At 31.2% G+C, this 24,712-nt stretch overlaps 1 protein-coding gene across 1 annotated transcript in view; it reads left to right on the top strand.

The window, feature by feature from the left end:
- The window catches only part of Dpyd (dihydropyrimidine dehydrogenase), a 798,929-nt gene that overhangs the window by 172,137 nt on the left and 602,080 nt on the right, over positions 1 to 24,712 (top strand). Inside the window, exons 4-5 of the mRNA XM_027935067.3 lie at positions 6,125 to 6,212; positions 23,768 to 23,929. Of these exons, the coding sequence (XP_027790868.1) occupies positions 6,125 to 6,212; positions 23,768 to 23,929 (250 nt within the window). The remainder of the gene's footprint in view (positions 1 to 6,124; positions 6,213 to 23,767; positions 23,930 to 24,712) is intronic.

Genomic DNA, 24,712 nt, shown 5'->3' with positions numbered 1-24,712 from the left:
AAAATATCACCAGGATTGTATAGAATACGTTTTGTAAAAAAAGTGAGCCGAATAAATTTTCGTTTTACTTTGGGTGATCCACATAGATTTTGATAAGTGAGCAAATAGAAATTTAAATTTAAGTCAAGATAAATGTGATATATGTGTGTGTGTGTGTGAGATTTTTTTAAAACTATGTAAAAAACTCTATTGAAAGCCTTTCCCATGAAGGAAGTTCAGTATATTTTTAAATCACCTTCATCTAAGTAGGAATCACTAAGTCTTCCCCTTCACCAGTACACTATTTAGAATATAGTTATTATTTAGTAATTTTGAATTGAATTATTCCTATTGCTCCTTTATATGCAGAATGCTAAAATATGGAAAAACTTGTTTCTAAATTTTATTATAGGTGAATGCTGTCCCTTAATTTTAAGGGCAAGTTATTGTCTTCATAGTTGTTTTAATTAAGTGAGTGCTCCAGCACCTGTCCTGTCACCCACTCTGTTTCTTTGAGAGAACCTGACCCTTTATTCTGTTAGCTTTGTGAGCCACCAGCCCCTGATTAGTAGATTCCCTTGTGGTCATTCTACTAAAACCCTTAATGAGCTCCTTTGTAAGACTTTGGAAAATGTTTTGAGAGAGAATAAGTGTATGGGAGCACCATGGGTTTGGTTTTGCCAGATTAATCATATGAACAAGGCAAAAGATAAAAATTACACAAGATAAATGATTTTGATTGATGATCAACATTTGCATTTTATTTGTAAAAATTTTGTGTTATCCATGCTCATTGCTAAAAACAAAAAAAGTAAAAGAAAAAATATACAAACCCTATAGCATTGTAGAAAGTAAAATCTAACCCAAATCTTAATTCATACGCCCTTTAATAAGTTCACATGTTTTTATAAATGTTATGTTTTCATAGTTACTGAGAATTGCATAGCAATAAATAACTTATTTATGGATTAAACTGTTTGACTTTCTGTTTCACATCTTTAATAGGAATCAGATATAAATTTACATATCAATAGTACTATTATAATTATATTATTTTTTAAATGGCCTGCAAATAAGCCACAAAATATGGCTTTTTTTTCAGTTTTAAATATGCTGAAAAGCTTACTTCTAAGCTATCTTTGACTAATGTACATTACCTTTTTGTTACCTTTCCTAAGGGGGCTTCACTAACATGCAGATAAGCATACAACAGGTGTTTCAAAAATTGAAAAGATAATTTACACAGTGTATGGATATACTACAAAAAAGAATGTTCTTTTTCTATGAAACCTGAAAGGATGCTCAATATAAATCAAAGAGTTTATGACACTACTGGGGAAATAGTCCAGGTAAAATAAGATTATTGTGTAGTAGGAAAGCTATAATAAAAACTGTCAGTACTGTCACCCAGTTCCCTCTAAGGTCTGTAAAGGATCAAAGTATATTGAGCATCATGTAACAGCTGTCGAAAATGTGAAGGCATCACAATTGTGGTGAGCTTTTATAATTATTTCAGAATGAATCCTAATGTTATGTGTAACTAAAAGAACCCATAAAATTTGTTTAAATTTAAACACTAACTTGCCCAATTCCATTATGTGTAGATTGATATAGATTATACATACTTGGATTAAACAGTGCTGAATCAATTAAACCAATGTCTAGCAAAAGCAGTACAGTGCAAAATGACTTTTAAGGTTTCCATTTAGATACATGAGTGAGGGTGTGTGAGGTGTGATTAGTGTGTATATGTGGGTGTGTAGGGTGGGTGTGTGGGTGGTGTTTCAGAAATTAATTAAGTCATTTAAATTCATGGCGTATTAAATTCTTTAACAAGCATAGGTTGCAGGTCCAAATACAGTGGATGCTCGCCAATAAAAGAAGCAGGAATATGTCCTCAGATGTGTTGAGAATGAAATGTTGCTTATTTCATTACTCAATATAATATGTTTCAGTGTTATACTATGGAGTAAAACTGTCCAATCTCACTGATACTGGGGAAGAGGAATCATTCCCTCTCCCTAGAGAAAGATCTTGAATACATATATCTTGAATAGTTTTTGTCCTTTAAGTAGCTGTGCTAAAGATTTCATATATTTTTATGGCCATGTTGAATCATGAAAGATTAATATTGATTAATAATTATACACTTTGCTTTTAATAAAATCTATAGTTGTACAATATGGAAATGAAAAAGTTTATTAGTAGTAAAAATATCTAAGATCTTTCATTGATTTTTAAAAATAATCTAATAGACTTCTCTTAGTATAAGTGTAATTACTTGGGAATTAAAATATTATATAATTGTTTATCTGAACTTTTGACTAACAATGTATTTCAAAGTAAATTGCATTATAAAAGAGTAACTTTGCAAGGTAAAAGAGGAATTAAATGATTGAAGATAAAAACAAGTGTAATTTAAATATTTCTTCCAAGGAAAAATTTATGTAGAACTGTGGTTTACAATAATTGTTGACATATTCCCCTAAGTACTGTGTCTGTGATTTTTCATGGTATCAATCATTTAAAGCAATTTAGGTAATAACATTCTGACATGCATTTCTGCTATTTTATTTACACCATTTGCCTACATCATTGTAATGCAGTACCTTTCTGATTTGGTACAGTAAATGCTCTCTGTAATATCTATTATGGCATGGTCAAAGGATAATTTATTGTCAAATAGAAAAATAGGTCAACAATAATGTCACTTGATGATCACCCCCCCCAAGTTTAATAAAACATCTCACCAGTATGCATTCCAGTGCAGTGGTTGATATTTTATTAGGACTACCTGGCTATAGCAGTAGTGTAATTACTGAGCTGTCAGAGTGATAAGTGGGATTAATGGCAGCCTGATGCACTTTAGTCTGCAGAGCGCTTAGAGAATTGCAAGATGGTATTATTATCAGAGTCTGCCCATTCTGGCATATTCATGGCACCAAAGAAAAAAAGAATGCTACAATTCAGGTTTGCGTTGCCCTGCCTCATTAACATCTGACATTTCCAACAGCTGTTATTTGTGAACTAGCTCAATAATAAAAGGAGAATTATTTGGTAAAGAAGCTTAATAACCACAACTAAAAATCCTTACATTGTCAGTGCTGTTAAGTGAATCTGTTTATGTTGAATTTAAGATTTCTCTGATGAACAGAAAAATATGCTGCATATTAATTTAGTTCACTCATACCTGCTGACATTATAAGTTTATTTTTTATTTGCCTTATTATTCAAGTTGAGTGTTAGAAAAAAGAAAAGCAGAAAACTTGTGACTTCATTAGGGATAATCAGAATCTATATGATGTTATCTAGCATTGTGTGTGTATATGTGTGTGTGTGTGTGCATGTGAGTGTCTGTATCTTTATTCTTGTGTAGTGGCAGATTTTTTTAAACTGTTAAAAATTTATAAATTAAAAAAATACTTAAGACAACACATTATTTGATAAATTTTTAGCCTTGTTATTACTACGTTAATAGGAAATTCTTTCAATGGATTTATGCTTAACCTATTTATCCACGTGACAGTAACACACATAAGAATCACTTCAATTCAACATCAAGGACCAAATAGGCTATGCCTCTTTTTACATTGTTTTGCAATATATGCTGAGGATCACACTTTCCAGAAATTCTTTTTTGAGCTCAGTGACAGTGTTTCAGGAAAAAAAAAAATGTAAGTATGAGTAGATAGGAATCCAGCTAAATGATAGATGTGAATCTAACAATGCCATTTAGAGAAATGATAGGGGAGAGGTTTAATGACTGCATTTCAGAGAGGACAATTGCTTATGAAAAGGCTTTGGTTCTCATTGTGTAAAATTTAATTTAGAGAGAAGGCTAAGGGCACAAACCAGAGGAAAGAGATCAGATTTAAAAACAAGATATTAATTAGGTACTGAGAAATTGGTTCAGACAATGAAAAGGACTCTTACTCACAAAAGAGTGACAGAGAATGGTATTGTTTTCTTGAAGAAAATAAACCCAGGTTTTTGCACATGGAAGTTGATAGATAATGAGCTAGCTAGTCACCTTTGTCACTGAGTAATGTAGGATTCTTTCTCAGTGAAAGTTCTGGGAGAATTGTGGTCTTCTGAAACATGAGACAGCTGTCCATTTTTTAAGCTGTATATCTGCAGCCTAGTTTCTCTTTAAGACCATTCTCGTTTAAGTCAAACTAACTTCCTTTACTTCACTTACCCTGGTGTGTTCTTTTCTTTTCAATCCCTGACATATATTGTTTCTATTTTTGAGTCATTCTCTTGAGTGACCCTGCACTCTAATGCAGCCATCATTTGTTTCTGCAAGGTCTGTTCATTCCTTTAGCTTTCACTTATGTATTATTACTCTCAATAAGCTTTTCCTGACTCCTTCTAGGATTATTGTGTCTCCTGTTTTCCTTTAGCATTCTCTTTTTCACTGATTTACATTGATTATAGTATATACTGCAACGCTGGCATTGCAGTATATACTATAATCAATGTATATATATTTCTACTTCCTCCAAACTTCAAGTTCCATGACAGCAGAAGTAAGGTGGTCTTTTCATTAGTTTTATATTTTTACGTCCCAGGGTCTGCCATACAGGATGTATTAGTCTATATTCTGTTACTCTGAAGAACTATCTGAGATTAGGTAATGTGTAACAAAAAGGAAGTTTATTTAGTTCACAGTTTGGGAGGTTGAACATCCAAACAGTGAAATTCTGGTAAGGTCTTATATGGATGGCATCACAGTGAAAATGTATGTGAGAAGGAAAGATCACATGGCAAGACAGAAAGCCAGAGGGAGACTGGGATGGGACCATGCTTGCTAATTTATGATAACACTCTTGCAAGAACTAATCAGGATTCCACATGAACTATGTAAATTCTTTCTGAGACCAGAGCTCTCAGTGACTTAATTATTTCCCCCTAAGCCTTCTTAAAAACTTTCCACACTATCACCTAACACCATCACATGGAGAGGACCAAACTCCCAACACATGAACACTTGGTGGACACACTCAAACTAAAGCACAGGGTTTCATTAAAAATTCATTAATGAGTTAGTGAAAGAGTAAATATACACATAATACACAAATAAAGGATGGTTCTAGCCAGTGGTTTTAGTTGTCCTCAAGGAGTAATTATAGCGTTATGCTTCTCAAAATATGGTTCTAACGACATCTGTCAGAATAACCTTCCAGGTCTTTTTGTCAAAATATAGATTCTCAGCCAATAGCTGAGACTCACCAGAGCTATGCTGTGGAATGCATGATGTATATCAAGCTTCCGAGGTGGTTCTTGGGTGCTCTGAAGTTTGAGCATATCTCTGGTCATTTCCCCAAAATTAATATTCTGATATAGGATTGGAATTCAGAAGCTTTATTTGAAAGTCAACATGTGTAGAATAGTGAAGGAAGTGGGATTGGACACTAAGATTTCTTTAGATCCTGCAGACTAGGAACTGGGGGTAAGGAGTCTAGGTCTCTAACACCCTCATTGACCTGTAATTGAATGTGGACTGCCACTAGAAGGGGGCATGACCTTGTTTGAAGTGTTTTCTTCATCTGAAGGAAAGGCAGTTGGGGAAATAAATGCTTTGGATCAGAAGATGGTGGGGTGGGTCTGGGAAGCAAGTGCTGCATAATCCAGTTGTTATGTAAATGAGATGCACCTTGAAAGAAGTTAGAAAAATGTAGGAAAGAGAGTGAGCTGGCTAGAATGAGGAAGAGAAGAAGGGAGGAAGAAAAGATTGTAGGTGGTAAAAAAAGAATTTACCTTTGCATCTGTATAACAATTATGATATTCAGATATGCAAACCTTATTAGAAAGAACTACTCCTTCTAATCATGGTCAGTGTAGTAAGGAAACAAAATAAGATTGACATAGGAAATGAGTAAGTGAATGATGCACATTAGTTCTAGAAGGCTCTGAGAAGGTGAACAGTTATTAGCCAGAGTGGTGCTCAGGAGGTGTGCAAAAGGTAAAAAACAGACACTATAGATTTACTTTACTGCCTAAAAAGTTTTGTACCTAAAAGTAGAATGATTTTACTTATATTTAGTAGGCATTAACTCTGAATGAGTATAGGGTAAAAAATATGTTAAAGATTCTGTCAGTTGCTTTGTAGTTATCTTAACACAGTTATTTTTTTTTCCCCTAGATGCCTGAAATGTGCAGATGCTCCCTGTCAGAAGAGCTGTCCAACTCATCTTGATATTAAATCATTCATCACAAGTATTGCAAACAAGGTAAATTCAGATTTATTGTGGCACAATAAATTAATAACAGCATTTGATCTTTATCTTTTTTATTACATTGGTCAAATCACAAAACAGTAGATTTGGTTGAAACATTAAAATATGATACCTATAGCCACTTGCAAATGTGGCACACTTTATTAATTAAGCTCTTCAAAGTTGTGATTTAATTGCTATGAAAATGCTATTTGTTGATTTTTGACTTAAAAATAGTTGAAATTAATGGGCTTTTAAAAAAATATTTTTAAATATATTTCTTTTTAGTTGTAGGTGGATACAATACCTTATGTATGTATGTATGTATGTATGTATGTATGTATGTATTTATATGTGGTGCTGAGTATCTAACTCAGAGCCTCACACATACTAGGCATGTGATCTATTGCTGAGCCACAACCCCAGCTCTTATGTGCTTTTTTCATGCAAGACATTTATTGAATAGATTTTAGTTTAAGCTTCCAGAATGCTTACAGATAGGAATTGTCATTGATCATCAAAACAAATTTCAAACTTGTAAAACATCTTTATTTTAAAATGTGCTTTTGTATTAAGTTGGCATACTAAGGTACATTAAGGGATGGACTTTTTCCTTTTACTGAAATTCAGTTAATTTGTTTAAGATTTGGGATAATTTATAGAGACAGAGTTGAAACTAAAAAGAAAAAAAAAAACATAAGGAAATAGGCTTTTATAATCAGTAATAGAATAAAGGGGATTTTAATCTCTCTATCTTTTTAAGTCAATGGAAGGCTGAGCCTGGTTTCTACTCACTGAGTGAATGGTTGATTGATTAAATAATTAATAGTACCTATTGTCTTTGTGAAAAGAACACTGTGAGCTCTTGGCCAACTGTCTTATCCTTTAACAAATGAGCAAATGCTGAAGAAAGTCTCCCTAAAGTTAACAGATATTCCTTTTACAAGGATAACCACTAATATTCTAAATGTCAGTAAAGGTCCACAAAGTCCTTCTTCAACAACTAGGTACCTTCTTAGATACAAAGATTATTTATTTATATGTCAATTATTTATAACAAATATTTTAGGGGGGAAATGATAGAAAAATTTATATGGCTAGGATTTCAAAAGAATTGATAGTTATTACTTAGGTGTTGGGGCATGACATTAATCTGCAGGGTCACACTTATTAGGATTTGACATCTGGGTTAAATTTGTAGATGAATACTTAATATTAACCCTGGGAAAAATTTCTTACTTCTTTATTTTCAATTATGATGGAATTATGAAGTAGTGTATATACTGAATAATTATATATAAAAGTGTCTAATGTAGTAATTACTTAAGAATTATTTTGTTGACATAGAATCAGTAATTTCCCTATTAAGTCAATACGTGAATACTATAGAAGTGATTTCCATTTTTGTTGTTGATGTTACTTATTGAACACCTCCTAATTGCCAAGCACAGTGCTGGCCTCTGGGTAACAAGGAGTCTTTCCTGTGACTCTTTTAGAAGTTTATAAAAGTTAAGACACACACATTAAAAAACAACAACAACACTAAATTACTTCTTATAATTCAAGGTGGTTGGTGATGCAATCCTTGCAACCCAGGAAAAGTATTTAGCATGTGGAAATGCTAGATTGTAAATTAATTCCTAATTTTTTTGAGGAAATGTAATAAATCAGCATTGGTAGAACATGGCCTAGATTACATGAGAAAGAATGGTGGGAAAGAGACAAGACAATTGGATAGGATTATATTGTAAAATATTTGAGCAACCTGCTCAACATATCAGACTTAGTCCTATAAATAGCAGGAAATCATAAGTTTTCTATTTTTGGTTTATAATTTAGAAGATGCATTCTGGGATGAGATCTCTTTTATAAACTTCAGGTGTCCCAAATATTCATCATCACAGACTTGTCTTATATGAAAACAAATCATTTTTTGTGAAATATGTATGAAATCTTACTCTATAACCATCTTATTAGAAAAGGAGTGAAGGAAAATATCCAAAGTTTGAGGCCTAAAATGTTTTTGACTAAAAATGTTTCCAAGTTAACTGTCCTGATATCAGACCTGGTGATGTGAGAATTATGGTGGATCTTTGAAGATCCTGCTAACCAATTTTTCCCTAGATATTTGAAAAATCAGTTACCTTATGACAAATTATTTGCTTTACTTATTCAAGATCTATACAAACTTATAGGACAAGTAACAAAGAGGGAGTAATGATATTCTTTGAAGAGTTTTTGAAATGTTTAAACAAGATCAGAACCATGTCTGTTTTAGGAAAACCTCTTTTCATTTCATTAATTTGTCCACATTCTTTACTACCTAATGAAGCATTGTGTTTAGGTATTTATTTAAACAGATTTTCATATGAATATAAGAGATTTGAAGATATTTAATTGAAAATATAATCTTTTGTCAGGCATTTAAGAAACTATTGTAAGCACTGTTTTGTTGGAGAATCACCAGAGCAATCATAAAAGGTCAAAGATTCTTGTTCTTTGAAGCCTGCAGCTTTTTGGGTATTTACTGGCTGTGTACAGTGGAGGCTGTCCCACACTGCTCTGCCAGTGGACCTCAGCACAGGGGGTGTTCTTTTCAGGGTGAGAGGGTAATTGAATCGCCTGACTCAATGAGCCTTGCTCCTCTTTGAGAAAGGGATGTCACTTGTGTTGTATTGTGTTAGGCTTCTGTGATTCAGTGGAGTTTAGGCCAATACTTCCATTCTTTATTTTCTTACAAACTGGATTACAGCTCCAGTTTCGAAAGGTACACTCAATTCTATTGTGCCTCCTCAGTCAGTTTTTCTCTGTTTCTTTTGTGCAGACTGTTGTTTGTAATTGTATCTCTCAATTGGAAGTACATGCTTCAGATTCATCAAACTGTGAATACTGGGCTATATTTCTTGATAGTTTTCCTTTTAAGAAACACTATTTTATATATAAATACATGAGGTCAATCTATATATGTAGTGGGGAAAAAATGTCTGTTTTTAAGCATTCTTGATTTTCATGGTCCTTTATTTAACACTAGTGATAAGTTCTTTTTTTTAGAAAAACTATTATATTAAATTAGAAAACACTGGTTTTTCCACTAATGTGTACTCAGATTTGTGTGACTCTTATATAGACATAAATTTACTAGTACATTTTAGAGAAAATCCTACTTAAATGGATTTTAATTCAATGTAAAATAAAAAGCTCTTTGTTCTAATGGATTCTTAATGAAAGTAAATGGAAACCAGGACAACAAAATCTCACCAGTAGAATTGATTAAGAAATAGTACTGATAATAATAAGTATTTCTTTAAAAAAGTGATCTTCATAAAAATGTGTGTGCATATGTGATCTATGTATCACACAAGTGTGAGAAAGCAGAAAAAAATTTATTTTGAAAGATATGGTACATTCTTTTAGATTTACTCTTGAATTTCAGTGGTTAAGTGGTTTATACTCTTACAAAACAAAATGTTGACCACTTCCAGAATTGTCTAAAGGATAGCTGTAATTATATTACTTCCTTGCTCAATAAATTTTGGTTGGCTCCTCAGTGCCTGGAAATAAATGTCTGAAGACATAATCTATTGTGTAAACTGATTGGACTTTTTTGAATTTATATCAGAAACTTAAGAGCAGATGATAATATGATAGGAAGTTCATAGTTCATCACCCAGAAATCTTCTAAAATATAAATATTTTAGACATATGAAACAAAAAGTAGTTATAAGATTTCAAGTTTCCTTTGGTACACAAGGCCACTTCTCTCATATGTATCTCTAAGATGTAGAGCATCTCTATCCATTTCAAGAAGACTGACAGAAGTCTACCTACTATATACTAAGAGAGGGAGCTTAAGAACAAAACTTTTTAAAAAACTGTTAGATTCTTCCAGGTACACAGCTTGTAACCTGAAGAATCCAATGAACCCTATGGTTTAAATAAATGGCTCTAAATTTGTGTGCAAATTTCCATTACAGATGAGCTGTCAGGTATTTAGTATGTTAGGAATTTATGTCATTTAGGGTTTTAATCTGGAAGTGGGTCTCTGGCATCACATACGTGGAATTCTTTTTTTACATTTCAAAGGATAATGTTTTGTGCACATTAATTCTATTCCTTTTGTAACTTGAGGAGAATATTAATGTTTTATTTAATCAATGGGGATTAGCTTTATTGTTTATTATTATTCACATTTTTTCTAATTCTTATGTTTTTTTGGTTTCAATCTTGGAATTTCCATGTGGAAGCCATTTATATTTGCTTAGAATACTTAATTTTTTTCTTAAGAGAGGGTGTGTTGTTACCAAACTGCTCTAGTTTTTGTTGCTGAAACTGTTTTTCCTTAAATTTGAAAATAACTTAATCTATAGAATTCAGTTAGCAGTTATTCTTTCATCTCATGGAAGAAAACTATTCTTCCAATGTCTTCTGTCATCCTTTGCTGTGCTTGGAAGGTGAACAGAAGTCAATCTCTGCTTTAAGGGCAGTATTTTTGAAGAAAAATTATTTTAAAAATCTTTTTTGTTTTTGGTGATCAACAGTGTTACAATGATTTATCTAAATCTAAATTTCATTTTATTTATCCTAGTTAGTTTTATGGATTATTGAATATGTGAGTTGATGTCTTTCATCTTTTGGGGGAAAATTTCTCATTCCTTCCCACTTTGATCTTTATGGAAATCTTATTAGATATAAATTTAAATATTACTTTTTTCTTTGTGACTTAGCTTATCTATCGATCATTCATCTAGATCACTTCCTTCATTTTTGTTTTGAGCTATACTAATTCTTCAATGGTTTACAATGTTGTTAAATGGTCCACTGAGTTTTGAGATTCTGCTGTATTTTGTATTTAAATTGTTCTTTCTTATATTTATTTTTAATCTGGACTTTTGTTTTTTCAAACTACCACTTTTCAAAATACATAAAATTACTTATGTTTAGACTCTATAATTTCACCACCAAGAGTTCCCATGAGGCTCCTTATACAGCCTATGTTGTTCTTGGCTACATTCATCATTCTGCTTTTGTATGTTTAACATTTTTTGTTGTTTTGTTGTTGTTTACTCATCTTATTTGAAACTCTCGTTAAATTCTTTAAGAACTGTGACAAATGTGTATTTCTTTAGACAAGACTGGTATTTGCTTCAGTCAGGCAGTAGCTTTACTATAAATTTCCTGAAACCATATAAACTAAATTACTTGCTTGTTGTTGTATTAATCAGCCAGATTTGGGAATTAAACCAAAAATATAATAGAGGACTGGATTATTATGAATTTGTGAAGATGTTTTTCCCCTCTTTGCTCAGTTCCAATTTTAAGACAGGAAGGTTTCTTTATAAATTCAGGTAATAGGGTACTATGTTTATTTTATCTTTTTGGTGATGGAGGTTTATGCAGTCCTGACTTTATGGTGAAGTTTTATATTGGACTCAAACTTTGGGTGACTTTACAACTTTGGGTTTTAAGAGGCCCTGAGAATGGAAGCTTGTGTTCACCAGCTTTCGCAAATATCATTGAGATGATTTTAGTTGTTTCTCTGGCTTACTTGCTGCTGCCTTGTCATCTTCAGTCCTTGGACATGCCTACTTAAGGGCTCATTCGAGATTTTTTTTAAAATACTGTACTTATAATTTTAATTTTAAAAATTAGCAAATAACAGGTTCTCAATGGAAAAGTACAAAAATACTAAAGAATAATTGAGTAGTCTACCTCAATTTTTACAAGCATAGAATGTGGAAGTTTCTACAAAATATTGTAATAGTGATTGGAAAGGTATATGGAAGAAAGAAATTTTGTAAAAAGCAAAAAGTAAAAAACAAAACCCAAAAACAAAAACAAAGATTTCCCATATCAAATATTGATACTCAAGATAAAGCTAATATAATACAAACACTGTAGTGTTGGTACAGAGTACACAGATCTGGGAGAGGTGAAAGTCTATAAATGAAATGAAGTAAATATGAGTACATAATGTATAATGAAGAGAATGTATATGTGAGTTTAGTGGAAATGAATGGTGTTTAAATAAGTTACTGTAATAATTTTGACTTTTACAAACTTGATAATCAGGTCATCATCCTAAGTACACATCAGTTTGTCTATACTACCCAACTGTAGACATATAAACATAAAGTATTTATGTTAAAGATTTTAAATATTAGAAGCTTTAAATCATGTAAGAGAGCAAGCTTTATTAGATAAATTTTAAAAAGTCTTTTAAAATGAAAACCAGACAGACTTGAAACCATCTGAAGAATTATTTTCCATGCTCGCTTTAGACCAAGTGTTGTCATCCCTTTTAATCAGAGTTACTGAAAATTTGTATGATAAATTTAAGATAACTATGAGCAAACATTATAAGATTATAGAAGAAGTAATGTAAGTGCTTAGTAACTATATTAAGGCTGTCCTACATCCATATTAGATAAAAAATGTAAATCAAAGGATGAAATATGTTTTAGTCAGCTTTTTTTGCTGCTATGACCAAAAGATCTGAGAAGAATAATTTTAAGGATGAAAAGTTTATTTGGGGCTTACAGTTTCAGAGGTCTTATTCTATAGGTGGCTGACTTCACTTCTTGGGACCTGAGGTAAGGCAGAACATCATGGCCGAAGAATGTGGCAGAGGAAAGTGGTCAGAATATCACAACACAGAGGCAAAGAGAGACCAAGCTCAATTCACAAAATATATAACAAAGACATGCCCCCCCCCATGACTTGCCTCCCAATATATTAAATAACTGATTAGGTTAAGACTTTCATAACCCAATTTCCACCTATAAACCTTCTTGTATTGTCTCACACATGAGTTTTTGAGGACCACCTAATATTTAAACATAACAAGACATCAGTTTCTCTCATCAGATAGTTTAAGATAAAAAATTTAATGACATCCTATGCTGTTCAGCAGGAATGAAACAAAACTCTCTTAAAATGAATATATGCTTGAAAATTATGAAATTATGAAAAAATAGACTTATCAACAATGGTTTTATTATGTATTCTGCCTAAAGAAATAGAAACACTGCTACATAAATGGGCATATGTACAAAGATGTTACCTGAAGCAATTGTAGCCTCATTTGAAGTAGCAAAAAAACTGACAATAATTCCAGTATGAGGAGAATATATTAGGCTATGTTTATATTAAGGAATGTTATGAGGCTGTTCTTAAAACTATATTGTATTTTTTTTATTAGAAGGGATTTTCCTATTACGTTGAAAAAGACAAGTTGCATAGTAATATGAATAGTATGATGTAATTTTTAGGGAAAAAAACAATCTCTGTATAATTAATGATGATATCACAATTTAAGTTTTGTTTCCTGGTTGATTCATTTTGGGGTAGGGAGAAATGAAGTTATATTTTCCTCATGAATACCAATATTATTTTACTTCTTACAGTGAACATATATATTTTATAATAAAAATAATGTTTAAATTAAATGGTAAAATAAAATTAAGCAGAGAGGTTTCAAAGTAATATATGGCAGACCCTACATTAAGTTTTTACTATGTTATGAAGAGAGAAAGATCCAGTTATTTTTTCCCAAATGGCTGATAGTTTTAAAAGTTTAAAAGTTGCTATAAACATTTGTTAATATATAAAAGTTTTTAATACATTTCCACACTAATCTACTTATGCCACTTATGTACTTACTTACATAATTATTTGAGTATCTTTCCAATTCTCTTGTTCTGTCCATCTGTATGAAAAAGGACCAAGCTGTTTTAATTACTATGCTATGTAATTTATTTTATTATTGGCTATAACCATCATCAATATTATGTATATTTTCATAATAGTGTAGCTTTTCTCTACATATAAAACTAACTTTATAAACTGAAACTCTATAGTTATTATTGAGCACTATGTTCAGACCATAATACAATACTAATTTCAAATTACTAATGCAAATGTAAATGCATATTGCCTTATTAATCAGTTGATGCAATTATTAACTGAATTTCTAGAATCCAGTCTTTAATTTTAATATATAACTTCTTATTATTGAATGTGGTAAATTGTACAATACTAAATTTACTAGTGTGAAAGATAATGGCCTTGGATATTATTTTCAAAATGTCATGTCTTAATTAATGTGCTGAACAAGATAGATGGGTGTAACATTGTCTATTGAATCATTCATGCTTATGCAAAATCTATCTTGTTTTGTTTGGTAATATATGTCTTTGATATTTTAGAAGGTTACATTTTTACTTTTAATCATAGTTGATATAATGGTCACTGCTTTTCTTCAAATTTGTTTCAGTTGCCATATGTGGTTGTTTGAACCTGAAAAGGCTTAGCAAATCTTAGTTGATTGTAAATTACAAAATGTAAGCAATATGGAGTTGGAAAGTAATGTCCACATAAGTGAGAAAGTATTTTCTTTGTATGTCTTAAGTCAATTTTATATGAAAGAAGTAATACCATATTGTTTATGGATATACCTTTGTAATTATTTAAATTATTTTGAAAATAGACTAATGATGTATAATATGTACATATGTAAATTAAATTGAAATTGTAACTTTTTCTTTAGTATCTCAAGACCAAGAATAATCTGTATAAACATATATGTCCACCTTTATATACATATAAACACATTAGATATTTTTCCAATATTAATAAGTAAATATCAATGTAATAGAATCTAGACCAAAAGATTATTAATCTAGCTAATCATCTCACTGGATGTAAAATAAATTTGAAATCCAGCAAGGCTAATTATCCCAGATTATATAGATGCTTGAATGTGTAAGTGGATATTCCAGAATTCTTATCCAGTGTGCTTTTGCCGGTTACACTATCTCCATGAATAAAGTATATATGCTTGCAAATTAATTTTAAAATATAAAGGGATAAATAATATATTTTTATCAACAAAACTCTAAAAATACTACTAACATCTGGAGTGTTAGGCCTAACATTATAACCTAAAGTATAACGCAGTGGACTTCATGTTAAAGAAACTTGAGTTGAGCATTTTGAAAACCAATTTGGTAAATTAAAGAATTTTAACTAAATTATTACAATCAATACTAATTATATTTTTGAAAGTAGTAATAGATTTAAACTAAAATGGACTTTGAGAAGATACTTTATTGCAATATCTATTTGTATCTGTGTGATATAATAACACCATGCAGTATACATCACAGCATTCTGTTAATTAAGAAAATTCTCATATTCTTAGCAATAAAGAGCAAACCCTCAAGAAATATGCTGTTTTTTATCACAAAAAAAATCATGGTGTGAAATTACAGTCAATAATGGCATAAATAACCAAGTAATCAAGTATATATGTGTTTATTAATAATCTTTACATGTGTATTTGGAAAGGAGAGTTTTTGAGGAATGTATTCCTATCCATTAATTATCATTGTATGTATGTGTATGTATGTATGTGTGTGCGTGTATACATGGCGTAGATATGTACATATGTATATATTTGTGTATTCTGTATACGTATGATATTCATTAATAACTGAGTTTACTTTTTTAAATGTTTGAGGTGAGACTATTTGAGCAATTTTTACCTTTATTGTATAATTTTGCTATTACATGTATTTGTTATTGAGGACAAAGTGTTTTAATTAATCTGAATCTTTATTTTTATAACAATTTTTAAACAGACCAAGAAAACCAACACTGACACCAAACTACAGTTTTTCTCTTTGTTATCAAACATTACAACCAATGTATTTAAAATTAAATCAGAAATGAAATTATTCTCAGTTATTTGATGAATAGTTAGTAGCATCTGTGGGCACCTTTATTCTTTTGTATAATATCAATTAAGAGGTAGACATACACAAAGTATAATAATATATTTAGATACTCAACTCCTACTTCAAAACCCTGGAAATCAAATGCACTATTAATATGTAGTATGTGTTTGTGTGTGTATCTGTTCAAGCAAAAAGAATCATATTTGAGCCATAATTCTGGTTCTTTATGAAGATATACTATTTAATTGGTTGAAATGAAAAATAACCCCAGTGAAAAATTAATCTTTGAATATAATAGAGAAATACTTTTTGATTTGAGGAGGGCCATACAGCAGATTGAACTCAGGGGCATTCGACCATTGAGCCACATCCCTTGCCCTAGCCCTCTTTTGTATTTTATTAGAGACAGGGTCTTACTGGGTTGCTTAGTGCCTCACTAAATTGCTGAGAATGGCTTTGTTCATCTTCCTGCCTTGGCCTTCGAGCTGCTAGAATTACAGATGTGTGCCACCAACCCAGCCTCAACATTTTTAATGTAAGATGAATGAGGAATTGGCAATGTTAATCTCACTTCACCTTTCAATAATTTCTCAAGACATTCTCCATTGCTTGTAAGTTGTGAAACATTTATAAATGATATTTATAGAATTCTAAACAAAATTTTTTCCTTAGTTCTAATGATCATTAGCTCTGACATCTTCGTTTATATGTTTGAATTGGTCTTTAGATGCAGAAAACCACCCTGTCTCCTTGTTGTCAATTAATTAAATCATGAGCTAAGGTAAATCACAAAGATCCTGTCATACATTAAATAAACTAATCTTGTAACCTCTTATTTCCATATTCATGGTTCTTTTTAACCCATTGGGAATTAAAACCTTATAATCTCTTTAAAGTTTTTATAAAAACTATTGAATTTTATTTTTATTATTTTCTCTGGATAAAATGTGCTTTTACATTTTCACAACTTAGGTTTAAATTATTGGCTTTAATAGGTCATTCAAAAACTATGAGACATATTATACTCTTTCCATCTTATACTAGTAGATTATTGAGTACATGGTCATCAGTACTCTTTCTAGTATCTGTCCTTCCTATGTACAGGCAAGCATCATAAATTATACATGATCTCTGACCTTAATAAAATAAAGACATTAATAAAATACACATCAGAAAAATGGAAGACCATCATGAATATACAAACACATTGATCATAAGGCTGTCATACAGATGAAGAACATTCAGGCATGATTCTTCTAATTTGAAAATGGCTCAAATATTGGTAATGTTTTTTGTTGTTTATATTTGAATAATGGTAATGAAGTCTGAAAAGGATGAATTTGGAGACAATACTGATTTTTCATGCATATGTAGTGCTTGTCAAATTATATCTAACATATTTGATAATTAATGATTTGATAATTAATGATTGAGTATGTCTACACACATACACTAGGTTGTTTTGAGTAACTCTTGGGGAATATTGTAACTTCTCAAGTCCATTACATAGAGAAGGGGAATGGGAAAACAGAAGTAGAAGTAATATTTATATATTATAAAGTAATATATCCCAGTTTTAAGACCTTCAAATCATTTCTTTATAGCCTAGTAAATTAATGATTCCATTTTTCTCTGTACTTTCTGCTATTATTTACATTGCTGCCTTTCTTATTCTGAATAATTCCTAACATAAGCTCCCTTATATTAAAGTCTTAAACTCATAGGATTAACATTTGAAGAAATCACTTTTTAGGGAGAGAACTTCTAAGGGGGAGATTAGAGTAGTGACTTATGTCCATTAAATTTGCTGTGCTACATAATAAAATCAGCGTCATTGTACCAGTTTCAAAGAAAGACGTAATATAATTATGACTAATGAAGAAGGCATTTGAATCTGCATTTCTCAACTAGTAAAACTGAGGCTTATAGATCTCACCTTTCCTTTAACCCATCATATTGTTTTATTATGACTAATGCAGGACTCAAATATAGGAGTATGTAACTCCAAAGCCTGTTCGTGTAGTGTACATGCAATGTAAGTGTATGTGTGTGTGTGTGTGGTTTTTTCCAGAGCAAGAAAAAAAATTATTTTCTATCATAGTTATACAGTACTTTTCTTACACATTTTAGTTTAATTGAGATCAGTTAAACTAAATTCATAGCTCTAAAAATCTAATTATATTGTTTAAAATATACTAAAATTTAGTATATGTAAGATATAAAACCAGGATTTTTTGAGAATAAAACTAGCCAAGCCTATTCCTCTGTTCTCATTTGTTTCAATGTGATTGTGAGTATTATGAGGGCAGACATTTCTGTGTATTCTCTTCATGTTGTATCTCCAGTCACCTTTGCCAGATATCTGAATTCTCATGGGTTGTACATTGTGAGTGGTGACAGCTTGAGAGTGAGAGTGCTCTCTGTGCCTCTGTTTTCTGTGCGTGCTGCTAAAGACATTTTTATATTCCATTAATGTACACCAGTATGCTCATCATTAGATAGCTCAAGCCAGAAATATAAGTAATGTTAATTCTCCCTTCTCACACATGCAAACTTACTGAAGTTTAGCCCGTATATTTTTTAAATGCAACAGATTGGAGTTTATCTTGGAAGGGTGCTTCCATCTGTGAAAACTGTCCCTGGAAGAAGGAAGAACACTTTAAAATAAATCCACCAGCTGTATTGATAATCTTGTAGTGATATGAAGGCCTGAATATGATAGGACTATTTGTTAAATTGGTTATACCATATGACAGGGGAGCTGGCTCCTGAAGTTTTCGTTTCTGATAATGACTTTAAAAATCATTAAATTGTAGAGGAATGACACTAATGTAGTTTCAAGCTATAATTTTGAAATAAAAAGCAAAGAATAAAAGTTATTTTAAAATTAACTCACCTAAATTGCATGTGTTATGCCAAAAGCATGCTTTACGAATATTAAGGACCCATCAAAAATTCAATACCTGACAAATATGACTAAAGTAATGGGCTTGTAAATATTCAATGCCTATACTTTTGTGTTGATTTATAAACAACTACCATTTCAAAAATCACCTTTCTTTTTTATATTTGTATTAAAAGAAGATATGAAAGTTTCACATTTTTTACCTAAAGTGACTCTATGCTCTAAAGATCAGATGTTTACCTTATATCCCTCTGAACATAGCCCTGTATATTTTTCTTCCCACAATGGAACACTCAAATGCTTGTGACTGATTGAATGGCATGAAGAAACCAGTTGAAGTGCTGTGTATTTTCTAGAAGGAGACTACTGGGGTGTCTATAAAGTACCCTTGTCGATTTAAATTTTCTAGCCTTTACTTTTAAAAAGGTTGAAGAGCTCACAGAATAGAAGTAAGCCTCTTGTGTAGAAGGAGGACTCAAGAAATTGTACCACTTGCTATGAGAGAGAATTGATATTGATCTTGTTCTCTATGGGAAGAGTTGAGGAGGCCTTTCCCTTCTAAAAGGTTTCTGAATGTCTTCAACTCTGAGTACCCAGATCTCTAAACAATGGAGTTGCCTACATTATCTTCAGTTATCTGAGAGAGTGAATTGCCAAGGTGACCTCTGAATTCTTGTTGATTGTTGGCCCAACCCAGTTTCAAACCCATGCTTCTGTTTTCTGTGATTCATGCTGATACTTCCCTTTTTCTAGACATCCTTGTGCTATCTTCCCTACATGCTTTCTCTTTCCAGTCCCTTTCAGAGTGAGACTCTTCACATTCTCTCTTTAGTAATATCCTGTTTAATCCTAGAACCCTTTTTTAAAAAATCTTCAATTAAAAACCCTTAGCTTGGTGATCAGTATTCACACCATAATTTGGTATAAGCACAGTTTTCTAATCTTCTATTCATTTTTGCCTGTGTAAATGAATGTTTCTAACCACATCACCAAATGATTACATCAATTCCTTCTTGGAATTTTCTTGAATATTTACTCCTACCAATTCAGATATTATTCTGTCTCATCTTTTTAGCCTTATTCCACCCAGAGTGATTTTGATTGTCATCCATTTTAAGCTGATGCTGAATACCATAATCTGAATGGTTCCTTCTGTGATGCTGAAACATCGCCAAACCAGAGAGCAGATATTTGCTTTTTATCTTGTTTAATGTCCATTATGCATTTGACTTAAAAGGAAATCCTATAAATCATCATTATCTTTTAAAATATAAAATCTTCCTGCAAATTTTGTTTTGGTGCAAGGGCTCCATTTGTCTTCATGAGAATGTTGAAGAATTATTGGGCAATTTCATAGCTGATGACATGTAGTGGTATATTAGACTTTAGTAGTTTGACAGCTATAGCAAATCATGAACCATAAGTTATAACTTTAAATATTTTATTTGTTGCATTTATGCAATATATATCTCTTTTTCTTCTAGTATTATCATTTGATGTGTAATTTTGAAACTAAATTCAAGACTCATGAAACAATCAGTGTTCTTATGGAAAGATGCTTAGGTGTTTAATTGGATTATATTATTTCTAATATATCTATTTAATTTTTGTGTGTGTGTATTACAAGGGTACTTCTAATTAGGCAACACGATTTTTATGTTAATCAATCCTGTCAGAATTCCTAAAATTTCAAGTAAGAGAAGGAAAGAACACTGACCAAAGACTAGGATTATCACTAGCAGTGATTAACTGCACAGTTGCAGTTACTAAGTGATGTGATTAATTGGCTTAGGCAGCACCTAGGTTGTCTGCTTAGGAGCAGACTGATTAATTTTAAAAATTAGTAATTGTTCTTCTTGGCCATTATTGAGTAAAATAATCCAGAATCATCAATTAGGCCAAGGAGATGACTCTATCCTTCTTTTATCATACTAAATAATTGTTTGAATACAAGGGACACCAAAGTACTACTTAATTTTCCAGGAAAAAGAACAATTGGCTGACTCTGCTATGTAATATTACCTGAAAGTTCAGACTACAAATTTACTTGTTAACTCATAGATTTATATCCAGTACAGATGCAATTATTTTTGTTCAGAAGAAAAAATTCCTCTGAAGTTATGTGTCATTGTCCATTTTTGTATATAATCTAGCAATCTTAACCAAATATTTATGTATTAAATTGTCTAAATAATTCCTGTTACCTCAAATGCACTTTAGAAAATATAACAAATTGACATAAAAGCCACATATCCTATATTTGTTTATGTAAATTAGTTTAATTTTGTTGAAGTCAAGTATTTTTGCAGAATTGTAACAATTATTGCAGTCTTTCTGAGAATATTTTTTATCATTTCAAAAAGAGACCCTATACTATTATCAGTCTTTCTCCATTTCCTATTAGACTCCCAAGTCCTAGGAAACCACTAATCTGCTTTCTTTGCTATACTTTTTTTATTGGACAATTTATAAAAATAGGATCCCATAAAATGTGGTCTATTATGAATGACTCCTTTCACTTAGCATAATCTTTTCAAGATTCATCTGTTACATATCATTAATTCATTAAAGCATGTATCATTCCTAAATTATGTTTCCTTCACATCAGCAATATATAAAGATCCAATTTCCCTCTATTCCTATCACTGCCAAAAGTTTTTATTGTTTTAATAATAGCCATCCAAATGGGTGAGAAGAGTTATTTCATTTTGGCTTTGATTTGCATTTCTTTGATGGCTAATGACTATGAGCATCTTTTCTTGTGCTTATTGGCCAGATATCTAGTTTAGAAAAATATTCCCTGATCCCTTGCCCATTTTCAATTAGATTACTTTTCTTTTTTTGGTAGTTAGACACAATACCTTAATTTTATTTATTTATTTTTATGTGGTTCTGAGGATTGAACCCAGCACCTTGTATGTGCTAGGCAAGCACTCTACCACTGAGCAACAGCCCCAGCCCAAGATTACTTTTCTTTTTATTATTGAGCTGTGAATGTTAGTATGTTCTATATAAAAATCCATTATTATTTTATATATGATTTGTTAATATTTTGTCCTATTTTGTAGATCCTGTTTTCACTTGCTTGATAGTGCCTTTTTAAATAAAAAAGTTTTGGGGGGTTGGGGAAATAGCTCAGTTGGTAGAGTACTTGCCTATCATGCACAAAGCCCTGGGTTTTATCCCCAGCACCACCAAAAAAACAAAAACCACTAAATACAAAAGTTTTTAATTTAGATAAAATTCAATTTTGTTGCTGTTTTTTGATTTTATATCTAAGAAACCATTGCCTAATCCAATGCCATGAAAATGCACTAACAGAATATTTAGTTCAGAATGACAGTTCTATTTTTTAAAATAGATTCCAGCATTCCAATGATATTTTCATATTTTTTCCATTTTATGTTTTCTTAAATATGTATCAAATTTAGTTTGAATCTCTTTCTTTTAACTTTATTTATAACCCATTTCTCCTAATTGTTATCTTTAGATTATCAAATATCTGTGTATTTTTTTTTTTTTGCATCTATGAAGTTTCATTTAAGTACTCCATAGCTTTAATGAGAGATGGTTGGGGATAAAATGAAATAAAGGTCTTCCTAAATGCTGAAAAATACTAAGTCAACAAATAGTGAACATATTGATGTTTATATTATTATCATCAATGTTAGTGTTTATTACCAAGTATTTGTGTGTGTTTGAGAGTTTTCATTTGTTTCTTCATAGAAGTAATGTGTATATTTTCAAAGATCTTTAAAATTATCTTAAAATCAGTGAAAAGTAATTTGTATTGATACCACCATGTTAAATACATTCTACCCACTGTTTTCTTAAAATATTTTTTGTAGTAGTTTATGATTTACAGAAAAATTTTATCAGTGGTACAGAGAGTTCCCCTATACACCTGCAATAATCTTCATTATTAACCTCTTACATTAGTATGGTACATTTATTTCAGTCGATGAAACAATATTAACTAAAATTCCTGGCTCATTCAAATTTCCTGAATTTTTTACCTGATGTTCTTTAGTTGATCTAGTATCATTTCTAAGATATCACATTACATTATTTTTTTATGTGCCTTAGGTTCCTCTTGACTATTATAGTTCTATTATAGTTTCTCAAACTTTTCCTTTTTTTTTTTTTAATGTACTTCATAATTTTTGTACGGGTCAGGCCCGATGTTTGCTTATGATTAGAGGAAAAATACTCCCAGATATTCAGTTCATTATATGTTCTTTATTCAGGATATAATGAACAAATTAGGTTCTACATATTAATAATATGTGAGAAGTATTCTAAGCTATTCTATAATAGTAAAATGTGGGGAAAGGCATGATGAAAAGATGAACTTGTGGAAGTCTAGGAGTCCATGTAAAATATGCTTCATTTGCGTCTTTGATTAATGGGAAGATTCTAAAGGCTGTAAATCAGCACAGAGTGTCATCAAATACAATAAGTTTCCCTAGTCAAGCCATGCAATGGGAAGGGAGAGAGAGCTCTGTTTTTAATATAGTTACATGGATGAGGATCTCTTTATACATTGTTGTTTTAAAAGTTAGATTTTAAGCTTATTCAAGCAATGCTACCTGACTTACGTTTATTAAAAGTGAAAATAAGAATTAAGGGCAAGATATAGTTAAATAGCTTATGAGTAAAATGTTTTACAGATGTTTATTTTTAAAATTTCATTATTTTAAAATTCATTATGGTTTTATCAATAGACTATGTAATCGATATTCCTATGTTTCAGGCACTCTGTTAGTTGTTCATTTATGGCTCCTGATGGTAAATAATATTATAATATACATCTTACCTACATCTTGACATCTTGATCTTCAATCCAGTTACCTAACAGAGGAGATGTTTGTCATGTTTGATATTTAAGGTACATTGTTACATAATAACTTTTATTTTATTTTATTTTGCAGAATTATTATGGAGCTGCCAAGATGATATTTTCTGACAACCCACTTGGTCTTACTTGTGGAATGGTATGTCCTACTTCGGATCTTTGTGTAGGAGGATGCAACTTGTATGCCACTGAAGAAGGACCAATTAATATTGGTGGACTCCAGCAGTTTGCTACTGAGGTATGTAATAGGTGCATGTGGTTCTAGCTGCCCTACCACCAAACATACCTTTAATCTTTGGTGCTTTCTGATACTCATAATTTTTATTGCGATGCACAAACCTAAAGATAAATGATTTTGTAACAAGCAATGTTTTTATTCATCAATTTGGCTATAATAATGAAAGTTTACAAAACCATATGTCAAATTTGTTGCAATCCCAGTAGGTTATTAGAATGCTTTGAAAGTGTGTAAAATAGATGATACAAAAATAGAACTTACTCATGGAAGTGTAGCAAGGAGACCCTGTTACGAAAAGTCTGTCTCCCTTAATCAATTCTTTCCCCTGAAATGCTCTCTGATCTTGATTGGAAGCAGGCCTGTTATTTAAATAAATATTTACAAGGAAACAAAGCTAAGGATTTTTTTCCCTGATATTTTTGCCATAAACTTTGGTCCTGGTTTCTCTTTTATGACTTCTTTGTAAATTACTGATTGTCTGGTGCTTCCTTATGCTCTCTGGGGTCTACTATCTTGAGTCAACTAACAATTCCCATGTATCATTTAAATGATCAGCTTATATAGGTTTACAGTAAGATTTTATAATCTTAAGGGACTAGTTAGCTAAGAGACTGAATTAAACATGTGCCTACACTAGAGTTTTAGTTAATGACTTACTGTTTTGGTCAACTTAAACACAAAATATTCTTTGCATTAGACCCTTTCCTATAATATGTCTGAAGCTTAAGTCTCACTTTGCTTTCAGTAGTAAATCAGTGTTATTTCCTCCCTGCTTTCTGACAG

The sequence above is a fragment of the Marmota flaviventris genome, chromosome 10, assembly GCF_047511675.1.
Source record: "Marmota flaviventris isolate mMarFla1 chromosome 10, mMarFla1.hap1, whole genome shotgun sequence".
NCBI classification, from domain to species: Eukaryota; Metazoa; Chordata; class Mammalia; order Rodentia; family Sciuridae; genus Marmota; species Marmota flaviventris.
This window is presented reverse-complemented; position numbering and strand designations above follow the sequence as displayed.